The sequence below is a fragment of the Pan troglodytes genome, chromosome 13 (genome assembly GCF_028858775.2).
Source record: "Pan troglodytes isolate AG18354 chromosome 13, NHGRI_mPanTro3-v2.0_pri, whole genome shotgun sequence".
Classification (NCBI taxonomy): domain Eukaryota; kingdom Metazoa; phylum Chordata; class Mammalia; order Primates; family Hominidae; genus Pan; species Pan troglodytes.
In genome coordinates, this window is record NC_072411.2 from 124,717,710 (window position 1) to 124,732,396 (window position 14,687).

General features: G+C 41.5%; 1 protein-coding gene across 1 annotated transcript in view; it reads left to right on the forward strand.

Annotated features, from left to right (window-relative positions):
* Positions 1 to 14,687, forward strand: part of SGPP2 (sphingosine-1-phosphate phosphatase 2) — a 135,513-nt gene that overhangs the window by 40,393 nt on the left and 80,433 nt on the right. Inside the window, exon 2 of the mRNA XM_526109.9 lies at positions 9,978 to 10,136. Coding sequence (XP_526109.2) covers positions 9,978 to 10,136 — 159 coding nt within the window. The remainder of the gene's footprint in view (positions 1 to 9,977; positions 10,137 to 14,687) is intronic.

Here is a 14,687-nt window from a genome sequence, read left to right on the forward strand (position 1 = left end):
TTACCTCAACCTCCCAAATACCTGGGACCACAGGTGTGTGCCGCCATACCTGGCTAATATTTTTAATTTTTTGTAGAGACAGGTCTCACTATGTTTCCCAGGCTCTTCTCAGACTGCTGGCCTCAAGCGATCCTCCTACCTCAGCCTCCCAAACAGCTGGGATTACAGGTATGAGCTACTGCACCCAGCCAAGCACAGGGTTTTAAGTGATGATGAGACAGTGTTTTTTCTAGTTACAAGACCCTTTTCTAGAGTCAAGAAGAGCATTGTTGCCACCATGGGTCACCGTCTTACAATTTCAAGAATTTCTTAATTTGTAGTCCTGGTCCACCTTGAGGAAAAGGAAGAAAAGATATTAGATGTTCAGAGGATGAGCTGAAATATGACAGATTATCAAGAGGAAAACAGTTCAAATTGTGTAAAAGACTACAACTGAAATTCCACTGTAAAATGAAAGCCACATTGGGCTCAGTCCCCTCAACCCCTCCCTCTTATCCTTGGACGCGGCAGAGGGATCCCGACAAACGCCCACTAAGCAGGTGACAGTGATGAGTGTGCAGTTCCCTCTCAAGCTGACTCCAAGAAGTTGTCCTTACATTTTATTGACTTTCAGTCTCGCCATCCTGAAATTTTAATCACCTGAGCGCTGCTTAGACATTGGCTAGATCACCCAACTTGTAATTCTATCTGGACTTGAAGATGAAAGAAGAAGCCCTCGTGCATTTTTGTTCCTTCTGTTTTCTCCTTCAAAGGACACTGTCAATCTTTCTTAGGCTTCCTGAGTAATCATCATTTAATTTTCTTTATAGGTTGGAAAGTCTTGATTCTCTTAAAAAAAAATGTGAGTAATTAAAAGTGACGGGCCAGGTTAGTAAATAGATTTGTGAATTCAGGACACCACAGGTCTCCCTCATGGTAGAAATGATGCCATTTCACCCCAGTGGCTTTTCAGTTCAGAACTGGGAATTAATGATATTTTCTCACCAAGTTTAAGAAATCAAAAAACAAAAGAATTAAAGCAGGGCTTCATCCCACTATTTCAGAGCCAAAATTTGTTCTAGTCTCGCCAGAGTAAATCCAGCTGTGCTCCCATTTAAAACCCTCCCGTGGCTTTCTGCTCCTTCCAGCCTCAGTCTCAAGTCTGGGCTGGGTTTCACGTCTGCTCTTGAGGTCATCTCCTCTCTGTCTCTTTCACACATATCCCAGCAGGCAGAGCTGCCTCCTGCTCGGGGCCTTTCACTAAGTGTTCTCTCTCTGACCCGCAGACCCTCAAAGAAGCAACACCTCTCCTTATCCAGGGCTCAGCTCAAATGGCTCCTCTGTGGTAAGCATCCCCAGACACACATTGATCACTTTGTAACCCATTTCCTGCTTTAATTTCATCATAGCACTTATTGCTAAATGAAGTAGTCTTGCTAGCTGGGTGTGGTGGCTCATGCCTGAAATCCCAGCACCTTGGGAGGCCAAAGGAGGAGGATTGCTTGAAGTCAGGAGTTCAAGACCAGCCTGAGCAACATAGTGAGACCGTGTCTCTACTTAAAAATAATATTTTAAAAATAGTCTTGTTTATTGTCAACCTTACATCACTGAAGCATACACAGTGAATAAATGTTCTATGTAGACATGGCCCCTGTTTGGAAAAACTTTGCTGTTTTCAACTTTTTTTTTTTTTTTTAGACAGAGTCTCTCTCTGTCACCCAGACTGGAGTGCAGTGTCGCAATCTCGGCTCACTGTAACCTCCACCTCCCGGGTTCAAGCGATTCTCTTGCCTCAGCCTCCCAAGTAGCTGGGACTACCAGCGCATGCCACCATGCCTGGCTAATTTTTTGTATTTTTAGTAGAGACGGGGTTTCACCATGTTAGCCAGGATGGTCTCGATCTCCTGACCTTGTGATCCGCCCACCTCGGCCTGCCAAAGTGCTGGGATTACAGGTGTGAGCCACCGTGCCCAGCCTTAATTTTTATTTTCAGAAAACATAACGACAGTTGTTCCCTGCAAAGGCCTGAGAAACCTGTTTCTAAGCCAGGATTCTGACAGTAGTGCAAAAGCCCTTCTTAGGGAAACATGGTTTGGGTTTTTTTTGGTATTGTGATGCTCTGAGAAGTTAGGAAAGGCTTTCAAACTTCATTACTCCTTAACTAATTTCAAATTTGTCATTCCAGTATTTATGTAAACCTCTCTCAAATCAAGGCAAGAAGTGCGGTAGCATATTTCTTTCTGCATCATCAGTCAGTCATTTGATCAGGCTGCTGTCTCAGGGAGGCATGTCTTACCTGTGCCTTCCCTTTGGTACTTTCTAGGGTTGAGGTGCTTGTCTGGGCTCAGTTCCTGTGTTGCAGGATCCTCCATGATATCTGTTCACTGTTCCCCTCTGGTTTGTCACCGGCATTTTAATCTATCACCTGGATCACATTACTTACTCTCTTAATGCCAGTTGAGACAACCTCTAATACTGAGGATTAAATCTGAGAGCCTTACTTTTGTGTTGAAAGACCCTTCACTGGGGTGTTCTTGATCCTAAAGCTACTCACAGTGAGGTCCATGGGCCAGCAACATGGCAACATCAACATCACCTGCGCTCCTGAGAAGTCTCTCCCCTGCCCCAGGTCAACTACATCAAAATCTGCTCATTAACAAGATGCCCAGGTCATTCGGATGCATATTACAATTGAGAAGTGCTTTCTAGAAGCCTCACTGCTACCACCCCCACCATCATCATCGTCATCAACAGCCATGTCCTGTTGAGACATTTCTTTGCCTGCTCTGGTCTGAGTACCTTGCACACACCATCAACACGATCTTGTTTCATCCTCCCAAGGTCTCTGTGTGCTATGTACTGTTATTATTCCCATTAGCAGGTGAGGAAGCTGAAGCTCAGTGAGATCAAGTCATTTATGTGAAATTATCCGGGTAGGGAGCATAGGTAGCTTGAGTTCAATCTGAGACACTTTGCCTCCAGCATCCGTTTCCCTCTCCCCTAGGCCTTCCCTCTTCCCTGCTGGCCAGGTCAGCTCACTCCATATTCATTTCATTTGCTTCCTTCTAGTCAGTCTGCAAAACTCCAAAAGCAAAGCCACTGTGGAGGGAAGGCTGCTTCTTGGTGTGTTTTGTAAAAGAGCTTTGAATCTTAACATTATCTTAAAATAAGACTGAGTTGTACCCTGTGTAGATTTTATCTCTCTCAGCCCCAGAGAACAAGCTCTTTCTGCTGTTTCCAATTAAACTGGATGGCTTAGAGTTGCAGATTACCATCCCCCCGAGATGTGAACTCCTGGCTCTGTTGAAGTGGTGGAGTATCTTGGACTTGACCTTTGGAAGAAAATGTATATTTAAAGCTCTAATCTGAAAAAAAAAAAAAAAAAAAAAAAAAAAAGAGGAAGTAATACAACCTTGCAATGACATTGGTCTACAGTTTATCAAATTCTTTAAAGACCTCAAGGTCAGAATAGCTATAGCCTGTGTACTTGAGACCAAAAGTTAATTACAGGAAGATGATATCTGGCATCTGGAAGAGGTTGAGGTCCATGATTTTCAAATTGATTACTGAACTGCTCTGCTCTGAGAGGATGCTCCCTCTAGGGAAGGACTGGGGCGTGGGGCGGTTGTGGCAGGGCGGGGAGCAGCTGGCCTGAGATAGAGGTTTGGTGGACCCTACTTCATTTTCAGCCAATTAGTACAGTACTTTCAATGAGTACTTTCAATGTTATATCATTTTATATAGTAGGTCCTAGGGTAACATTTTTTTTAATGAGCCTTTCCTTCCTTGTAAAAAAAAAAAAAAATTGTACATTAAAAAACAACTGAGCTAATCCTTCTCCATCCATTGCATTCTTTGCAGTTGAGGCTGTTGAGGCTCGGAAAGGCAAATTGACTTCCCCAAGGTCACACTTTGTTTTGACTGAAAGCTATTTCTTGTATTCCTCCTTTGAAAGCTCAAAAGCTGGGCTGGCCGCCAAGTCTGCTGGGCATTCGCTCCTCTGCTGTGTGGATCAGCCCTTATTATGTCCAGTGGCGCTGACCTGGGTATATTTCCTTTGCATTTAGGACTCGTTTGTATGTGTTTGGAAAGCAAAGCGCTGTTCAGGTGTTCATTGGCAGAGTTTAGTCAGTAAGTCATACATTCTCAATGTTCTTTTTCTTCCACCATGCAGTCAATCTGCATGCCTCCCCTTCTTCCCTGGTTTATTTAAACATTGAAGGCAGCCTTGCAAACAACACTTAATACTCCAATATCAGCAAGATAGAGTAGCTCTTCTGCAACCACAAGGTTAAATGGCTGAAAAAATCCCATTTTAGGAAAATGTGCATTTAAAGAACTTACGACCTGAAAGGGAATATGGGGTTGGGAGCCTGAGATAATAAGGAGCCCTAGGAAAACCTTTTTTTAAAAAACTTTCAGAAAAATAAACCAATAAATAAGAGCCTCTCATGAGGAATATCAGTAACATTTTGCAGCTAGTAATAATGGGTAATAATAATGTGGGTAATTTTCATTTTATCATTTCTTGTTTGTCAGACACTTCTTCATTTGCCGTGTGACAGATGAGATGCATGCTAAGAAACATTTTATTTCTCTTTTTTTTTGAGACGGAGTCTCACTCTGTCGCCCAGGCCAGAGTGCAGTGGCATGATCTCGGCTCACTGCAACCTCCGCCCCGCCAGGTTTAAGCAATTCTCTGCCTCAGCCTCCAGAGTAGCTGGGATTACAGACACGTGCCACCATGCCCGGCTAATTTGTTGTATTTTTAGTACAGACGGGGTTTCACCATCTTGGCCAGGCTGGTCTTGAACTCCTGACCTCGTGATCCACCTGCCTCGGCCTCCCAAAGTGCTGGGATTACAGGCATGAGCCACCGCGCCTGGCTGAAGCATTTTATTTCTAAGAGTGGCTCTCCTCAAAGCCTGCCATCAAGGCCTAGGCCATCAGCTCTTTTGCTGGCTAGTCAGAAATGTAGAGGTAGAATTCTGGAACTTGGTTTCATTGGCCTCAGCTTTTGCTCCTCTCTTCTCTGCCATTCTATTTTACCTACCATTTCTAACCACTATTTCCTCCTTTTCTAATTGTTCCCAGTAGGAACAACACACACACTGGAACTGAAATTCCTGCTATTTCCAAAGATGTATTGAAGTCACACACACTGAGATTTACTACAAAGGAAACTCATCCTTCTTCTAAAAAGACAAATACGTGTTGTTTTATGTTTTAGTGCAGCATTATTTACAATAGCAAAGACTTGGAACAAACCCAAATGCCCATCAATGATAGACTGGATAAAGAAAATGTGATACATATACACCATGGAATACCATGCAGCCATAAAAAAGGATGAGTTCATGTCCTTTGCAGGGACATGGATGAAGCTGGAAGCCATCATTCTCAGCAAACTAACACAGGAACAGAAAACCAAACACCACATGTTCTCACTCATAAGTGGGAGTTGAACAATGAGAACACATGGACACAGGGAGGGGAACATCACACACCGGGGCCTATCAGCGGGGTGGGGGGCAAGGAGAGGGAGAGTAGCAGGGCAAATACCTAATGCATGCGGGGCTTAAAACCTAGATGATGGGTTGATAGGTGCAGCAAACCACCGTGGCACACGCATACCTATGTAACAAACCTGCACGATCTGCACATGTATCTCAGAATTTAAAGTAAAATTAAAAAATAAAATAAAAAAGACAAGTACATGTTGTTTTATTTAGGTACATCTAAGCCCCAAAGAATTTAAAGGGAAGTATTGGCTCTCAAGCGATTTAATCATGTATACAGAGAAGTTATCTAAGAAATCCTTGGGGTGTCATCTATATATGCTGATATTTTAAACTTCACCTTTGGTTATTCTGTTCCTGAGAAGAGTTGGAGAATAGTTAGCTTTTCCCTCAAAAAACAAATTCCTGAGAGATTGTAATAAAGCCTGTCTAAAGATATTAGTTAGTGATATGTAGCACTAAAGCAGTTTGCTATCACTTTTGGTGGTCTTTTCAATTGTTTACTAGGATTAAGATATTGAACGTGGTCTCAGGTCGGTCTCTAGAGTAGGGTAATGATGGTTGCTGAGTACTTATAATGTCATATAACACTTGGGTATCATGAAATGATAGCGGCGAGGCTTTTGTTAGAGTCGGCAAAATTTATCCTTGTAAAGCTTCAAGGCTGGAAAGATTACCAGGTGTATCTGGTAGCTGATGGGCTAAAATAACTAACCTTTATGTAAAAAGGAGCTCTTTATAGGGTGTGCCTCAAGGTCAGGCCTATTGGATTGTATATTTGTAAACAGAACCTGCAGAGATTAGTCCTTACCTCAGGCAGTTCATGATTCCGCTCTAGAGAGAGGCATTTGTCACTTAACTTGTCTCGGACCCTTGTCCTTGTTTTGCAAATGCAACCATGGTATCTTAGCAGAGGGGTGAAACTCTACACTTCCTTATCTAATTCATTTGTGCATTATTGTCATTCCTGTTTAGGATGAATGTATTGCCATTCTCTTTCAATTGAATTCACTTGGAAGTAAAGTTTATCCCTGGTGGGAGACCCCTTTTTAGATTACCTGTACTTACCCCTGACCAGTAACTGTCTCCCGGTAGTCCTGTGCACTGCTCGGCTTGAGACTGAATTCTTATGCTTATCATGACTCCTTTGGATGAATCTAGATCCATTCCCAGAGAGGAGTGTCAACTTTCCCTCAGGGCTATGTTGGGGAGGTAGAGCTGCTGGAACAAAACTGGGAACCTCTTAGTGAGGTAAAAGAGAGGAATGCATACTTGATAGCCAATAGTGTCAAGTACAGTTATGTTCTTGCAGTTTCCAAGGTCATTTTTTTTATTTCTCAAGTATAAAAGTACTCTCAGCCTTTTTAAGGCCTTAAATACAACAATGATCCTTTAAAAATTTATTCCCCCAAATTGTGCTCTTCCCCCCTCTCCCATAAGAGTTTCTTGAAGCAGACATCACACCTGGCTCTTCCAAATATGCTTAGCACTTAGCACAGAATGGGCATCAGAGGCCCAGAATGAATATTTACAGGATAAATACATAAACAAATGTAACTTGTTTTCTGAAGTCCCCCCGGGATTCCAGAACCTCAGACTTTGTGTAGAGCAAAACAAAACAAAAATCCAGATCTCTAAGAGTCTTGAGAAAAATCTCCCTGTAACAGTGTTGTCTCTTTTTCTCTCCTATTTTAGTGTTGGCATTTTACTTTGATTTTATTTTTATAAAGTTTACGACTACCTTAAGTAGGATTAAAATTATGCTTTTTAGTTTCATGTAACAGGGTGACCATGTTTTTGTTTTTTAAGTTGTTAAGATCCCATAATATAAAGGTGTTTACCATATTTTTTACTAGATTGCTGATTTGCTGTTTTAATTCCCTAAGTCTTTCTTTTGTGCCCACTCCCAGGATAAGTAGGAAGAAAAGGATGATAAAAAATGAGAATGCATTTTAACAGGTCTTGTGTGTACTTTCTGCTAAGCATTTCTCACACCATCATTGTGATGGGTTAACTTCATTAGTCCCATTTAAAAGATGAATTTGTAAGGTTCGGAGGCAAGTGATTTTTCTAACATCTTTGTATTAGTTATCCATTGCTGCTGTAACAAATTACCACAAACTTAGTGGCTTAAAATGCAAATTTGTAATCTCCCAATGGGTTCTTCCTGCTGCACAAATAAAACCAATTCACTGAGGCAGGTTGTATTGCAGTTGAGAAAGGGTTTAATTAATGCAGAGCCCACTAGCCAAGTGGAAGACGAGAGTTTATTACTCCAATCAGCCTCTGAGTGGGGGCAACAGGACCAGTGGAGTCATGAGTCATGGGTCCAGGTGGAGTCAGTTGGTCACCAGAATGCAAAAGTCTGGAAAACATCTCAAAAGACAAATCTTAGGTTCTGCAATACTGATGTTATATGACGATGATGATGATATAGATATAGGAGCAATTGGGGAAGTCACACGCCTGGTCAGTAAGTGAATTGTAGAAACGTAAGCTGGGGGACAATGGCTGGTTGTCCTTTATGCCTACATCTTAGCAGAATTCAGGCCTGTCCCAAAATTCTAATCTTGTGGCCTTTCATTAGTCTTACAAAGGTGGTTTTCATCCCCCAACAGGGAGCAGACCAGTTTTAGGGAGGGACTATTACCATCCTTGCTTCAAAGTTAAACTAAACTAAAGGCCAAGGCAGGCAGATTACCTGAAGTCAGGAGTTGGACATAAACCTGGCCAACTTGGCGAAACCCCATCTCTCTAAAAATACAAAAATAAGCCAGGCATGGTGGTGCACTTCTGTAGTCTCAGTTACTTGGGAGGCTGAGGCAGGAGAATCGCTTGAACCTGGGAGGCAGAGGTTGCAGTGAGCCAAGATAGTGCCATTGCACTCCAGCCTGGGTGACAGAGCGAGACTCAGTCTCAAAAAAACAAACAAACAAAAAATAAAAAATAAACAAAGTTAAACTAAACTAAATTCCTCCCATGGGTAGCCTGGCCTACACCCAGGAGTGAGTGAATACAGCCAGCCTGTGACGCTAGAAGCAAGATAGAGTCAGCCAGGCTAGACTTCTTCTCTTTCATAATCTTTGCAAAAGCAGTTTCAGATTTATTCTCTTATAGTTCGGAAGTCCAAAGTGGATCTGATTTAGCCTAAATGAAGGTGTCAGCTAGGTGGTATTTCTTCTGGAGGCTGGAGGGAAGAATCTGACTCCTTGCTTTCTTCCAGCTCCTAGAGGCTGCTCTCCAGATTCCTTGACTCAGGGCCACTCTCTCCATCATCAAAGCCAGCAGCTTAGCGTCTTCAAATCGTTCTCTGACTCTGACCATTCTGCCTCCTCCTTCCATTTCTAAAGAAAATTCTTGTGATTAGGTTGAGACCACCCAGAAAATCCAGAATAATCTCCCCATCTCAAGATTATTAATTTGAGGCTGGGAAGGAGACGGGATGAAGAGAGGTTGTTTAATGCATACAAATATACAGTTAGAAGAAATAAGTTATAGTGTTGGATAGCACAATCAGGTGACTACAGTTAAGAATATGTTATTGTCAGGCTGGGCACGGTGGCTCACGCCTGTAATCCCAGCACTTTGGGAGGCCGAGGTGGGTGGATCACCTGAGGTCGGGAGTTCGAGACCAGCCTGACCAACATGGAGAAACCCCATCTCTACTAAAAATACAAAATTAGCTGGGTGTGGTGGTGCATGCCTGTAATCCTAGCTACTTGGGAGGCTGAGGCAGGAGAATCACTTGAACCCAGGAGGCGGAGGTTGTAGTGAGCCAAGATTGTGCCATTGCACTCCAGCCTGGGCAACAAGAGCAAAACTCTGTCTCAAAAAAAAAAAAAAAAAAAAGAATATCAAAATAGCTAGAAAATATCTGAAATGTTCCCAGCACTAAGAAATGATAAATGTTTGAGGTGACAGACATCTGAAGTACCCTGACTGATCATTATGTGTTATACGTATGTATAAAAATATTACGTGTGCCTCGTAAATGTGTACAATTATTATGTATCAATACAAATTTTAAAATAGAAAGATCATTAATTGCATATTTCAAGTCTCTTTTTCCCTGTAAGGTAATATATTCAGTTCTAGGATTTAGGACATAGAAATCTTTGAGGGAAGCATTACTCTGCCTATTGCAGAGACCCATATAATGTCCTAACAGAATTGACTTTCTCCAGGTTTCTAGCTCTCTGCATATACAAGAAAAAAGTTTTTGGCTTTTTTTGTGTGTGTCTTCTCCTGGTACTTCTGTCTTGGATATTGCTTATTTAATTTTACAAAAAATTCACAGCCTCTGTGTTTGTTTGAATAAATTGAGGTTGAAAAGTGTTCAGCCACAGTAATGATACCTTAATAACCTAATGGGAGAGGAGACAGTGTCTTGGCAATTGAGACCTGTGAGTTTTAGACAGAGATGTTTAAAACTTGACATATTGCATGAACTCACAGAGTCTTCTAACTTTTGTCTTTTAGGCTTATGTACAGAAGTACGTTGTGAAGAATTATTTCTACTATTACCTATTCCAATTTTCAGCTGCTTTGGGCCAAGAAGTGTTCTACATCACGTTTCTTCCATTCACTCACTGGAATATTGACCCTTATTTATCCAGAAGATTGATTATCATATGGGTTGTAAGTATTATTACTACTCATTAACTGATGCTACTTCTAAAACAACTACTTCCTTTGATACTCAAGTACTTTGCAAATATGTTTTTTTTTTTTTTTTTTTTTTTTTTTAACCACTTAGAGTTGAATTTGTTGCCTAATTTACTTTGGAAAAATTAGAAAGCAATAGACACAACTTGTGTTCCCTGAACAGTAAGGGAATTGTAGAAAGGTAAGCTGGGGGACAGTGGCTGGTTGTCCCTTAATGATGCCTACATCTTCGCAGAATTCAGGACTCTCCCAAAATTCTAATCTTGTGGTCTTTCATTAGTCTTACAAAGGTGGTTTTCATCCCCCAACAGGGAGAGGACCAGTTTTAGGGAGGGACAATTATCATCCTTGCTTCAAAGTTAAACTAAACTAAAAGCCAAGGTGGGTGGATCACCTGAAGTCAGGTGCCTCCCAGGTTCAAGCGATTCTCCTGCCTCAGCCTCCCAAGTAGCTGGGACTACAGATGTGCACCACCACGCCCGGTTATTTTGGTATTTTTAGTAGAGATGGGGTTTCGCCATGTTGACCAGGCTTATCTCTTACTGCTATGAACACAACTTGTTTTATTTGTGAAAACCAAACCTGTGATTTTGTGTACTTTGAGATATACTTTCCCAAGGGTAGATCAAAGTAGGAGAGGGCATAGTGATGACCAGAGAAGAAAGGACCTTTCTAAGGACCCATAGAGTGGTATGAAATGCATCCTCCCAAGAGGCCTATTTTAGTAAAATTTGATCAGAACCTAAAATCAGAAGCTGTTGAGCAATACCTCCAAGCAGTATTAAGTGATTATACACATGGGAGAGGCCAAAACACATAAGGCAAAGCAGCTTCCTTGAGGGAACGTCTAGTGTAGCAGGAGCAGCTGCAAATACACAGAAACCATATGACAATCCCAGGTAGACAGGCAGAGCCTTTTTCTGCTGTTTCACTGGTAACCCTGGCATTTAATTTTATTCAGGGCCAAATGAGTTCTGATTTTGTGTCTCATTGAAGGAGATGGTAGTCATTTGCAAGGCAGCAAGGCATACTCCAGATAGGTAGGTTTGGTATCAGAGAGGCCTGAGCTCAAGTACAGTCCAGACCCCATCTGTGTGCCCTTGCGCTGAGCCTTACCTTCCTCATTTGTAAAATTGTGTGAATAATGTGCCTCCCCAGAATCATCGTGGGAATATCTAGAGTGTGCACAGAGCTCTAGGCCTGGCATGTGGAGGACTCTGCAGGTTGCTATTTGAGCATGATAACGCATAGTGACTAGTGCATGAAGGCGAAGGAGTCTTGAAGATCAACCAACTCTAAGGTCAAAGGTTATTTAGCTGGTGGAGGGAACTTCCAGACAAGACTGTTTCCCTGACTCAAGATCCTGCACTAGAAATAGAGGTTCAAAAGCACTTGGTTGGGTATAAAAGAGAAGATTTTAGCAAGTGACTTTCCTATGGTGAGCATTATGTTTTCTCATTTGTAGAACAAGTAGAATGGACTTGATCAGGGGTCATAAATTCGAATGTTCTCAGGGGCAGGGGACAGAAATAAAGCAGCAATGTCCTGGGTCAGGGTGAGGGGTGGCAAGGGCGGGGTATCCACACAAATCCTTCACCAGGTGGTGACAGAGGGACTAGGGAGCAACTGCCCCTGGCTCCACCTGGGACTTCAAATCCCTGTCTCCCAATAGCCCTCTTTTGAAATCTAGCTTCTGTCTAAAAGTATAATCTGAGAGTCCGCAAAAGCATAGGCATCTTGCAAATCATAAAGAGAACATTAGTCCACTTGTCCCTCCCCGTTTCTGAGGCCACTTCTGTGTCCACGGAGCAGGCAGGATGGGGGCAGGAGAGAGAGAATGGGAGTGGTCCTTCTGTTCTTAACATCTGAAAACCTGTGGAAAACCTATGGGCTTGAGTTTCTTTCCTACTGTCGTTTATTTTCTAAGATGTGTGTGTGCGCGTGTGTAAGGTATAACTGTGTATATATATGTATGTGTGTATATAGGTGTGTGTGTATATGTATGTATATAGGTGTGTATATATGCGTATGTGTGTATACAGGTGTGTGTATATCCGTGTGTGTATATAGGTGTGTGTATATGTGTATGTGTGTATATAGGTGTGTATATACATTTTTGTGTGTATACATGTGTGTGCATAGGTGCATATATATGTTTATGTGTATAGGTGTGTATATATGTGTATGTGTGTATATAGGTGTGTATATGTGTATATATAGGTGTGTGTATATATGTGTGTTTATTGTATGTATATAGATGTGTATATATGTGTATTGGAGTATATAGGTGTGTATGTATGTATAGTGTGTATATGTGTATATATAGGTGTGTGTATATATGTGTGTATTTATGTGTGTATGTATATAGGTGTGTATATATGTGTATGTGTGTATAGGTGTGTATATATGTGTATAGGTGTGTATATATGTGTGTTTATAGCTATGTATATGTGAATGTATATAGGTGTGTATATATCTGTGTCTGTGTAAGATGTGTGTATATGTGCATGTGTGTATATATGTGTGCATAGGTGCATATATATATGTATATAGGTGTGTATATACATGTATGTGAGTATATAGGTGTGTATGTATGTGTATATGGGTGTGTATATGTGTGTATATAGGTGTGTATATATGTGTGTCTGTGTGTATAGGTGTGTATATATGTGTATGTGTGTATAGGTGTGTATATATGTGTATAGATGTGTATGTATGTGTGTTTATAGGTATGTATATATGTGTGAATGTATGTATATAGGTGTGTATATATGTGTGTTTATAGGTATGTATATATGTGTGAATGTATGTATATAGGTGTGTATATATTTGTATGCGTGTGTGTATATAGGTGTGTATATATGTTTATGTGTATATATAGGTGTGTATATATATGTGTGTATATATGTGTGTGTGTTTATAGGTGTGTATATGTGTGTGAGTGTATGTATACAGGTGTGTGTATATATGTGTGTATGTGTGTTCTAAATCCCAAAACCTTAATAATTGTTGAGTGGGGCAGATGATGAGAAGTACATTACACGGGAATATCTTATAATGTGTTTGATCTGCTCATGGCCAATTATCTCCCCCACTGAGGGTGGAAAACTTTCCCTGAGAGCTGGGAAGACCTCTAGACTCTATAGAAGGCTGTGGCTAGGGGACACTCTCGTTGCCATTATTGGTGGTTATTTTATGCTTCGGATTCCTCACTTTAAAGCGTCAGAGTGCCTGTTTGAGGCAAAATGACAAGCTTTTGTCATAGAGTGAGGCAAATAAAATCTTTGCCCAAGAAAGGAAGAAATAACCTCTGAATCTGCAGTTTGTCCTGAGGTTTGGCCACCTGTTACTTGACTTTTTAAAATCGGTGCATGGCCTGGTTCACCAGTCCCCCTGTGCTGAGAGTTCTGTAGTTATTCTGTGTGGTCATTGTAAGGAAGTGTGAGAAGCATAAGGTAATGTGAGAAGGCAGTGTGAGAAGCATAAGGTAGTGTGTGCGTTCCTGCCCGTGCCTGGGGAGAGAGTGGAGGCCATTCCAAGGGGCGAGAGGGAGAGAGGGAGAGAGGGAGGGAGGGAAGGGGAGAGGGAGGTGCGGGTGTGCTTGCGTGTGTTTGTGCATCTTCGTGTATGTGCATGCATTTGTGTGTGTGTGTGTGTGTGTATATACGTACGCGTGTTGGGATTAGGGGTGCTCTCTGATGGGCTACAGAGACAATAATGAGAGATATTTGGTTTGGCTCCAGAGTTGAAGGTGGATGAAAGGAAGGGCAAGTCCCGGAGGTTGGGGCGGATTTGGGAGCCTGGGGTGGTTAAGGGTTAGGTTCTGGTACTTGGGCCAGCCAGGGCAATCAGCTTCCTGCTGAGGCAGCCTTTCTTCAGAAAACGATATCCCTAAATTAGTGGCTGCTTCTTCAAAGGGGTAGGGATTAAGAAATGTTAATTACATAAGGGACAGAGCTTGAAGTCTTGTAACTGAACATCTTATCTTGCCCAAAACTCACTGGAAGGCAACTTTGTTCAGGACTGCCAAAGCTTGGCACATTTTATATTAATTTGGGAATTGTCACTGGATGAAGCCCCTATATAGGTTTTATTGCTTTTAAAAATCTTTTGTTACATTAAGGGTGACTCACACTGTCTGAAGTAGCTTAGCAGAATTTATGGTTGTATCAAGTGCTCTCTCTTCACAATCATAATTAGTCCTCACCTGTATTGTACATCTTTGTTGCTTTTATAGGCATCTATGTTCATTATCTTATTTGAGCTTCATAACAATGGGCAGTATCAGTTTTTAGATTGGAATAGTAATATTTCAAATATTGATAAGCCATACCCTATATTGAGCATTTAGTATATATGCCATTCACTGTCAGAGTGCTTTACATATTTTACTTCACTTAATCCTACCAGCAATCCTGAGAAATAGTTATTACCAGCCCACTTTACAGATCCTGAAACTGAAATGTAGAAAGGTTAAATAACTTGCCAAGATCACACTAGATTAAATGGCAAGGTGGATTTGCT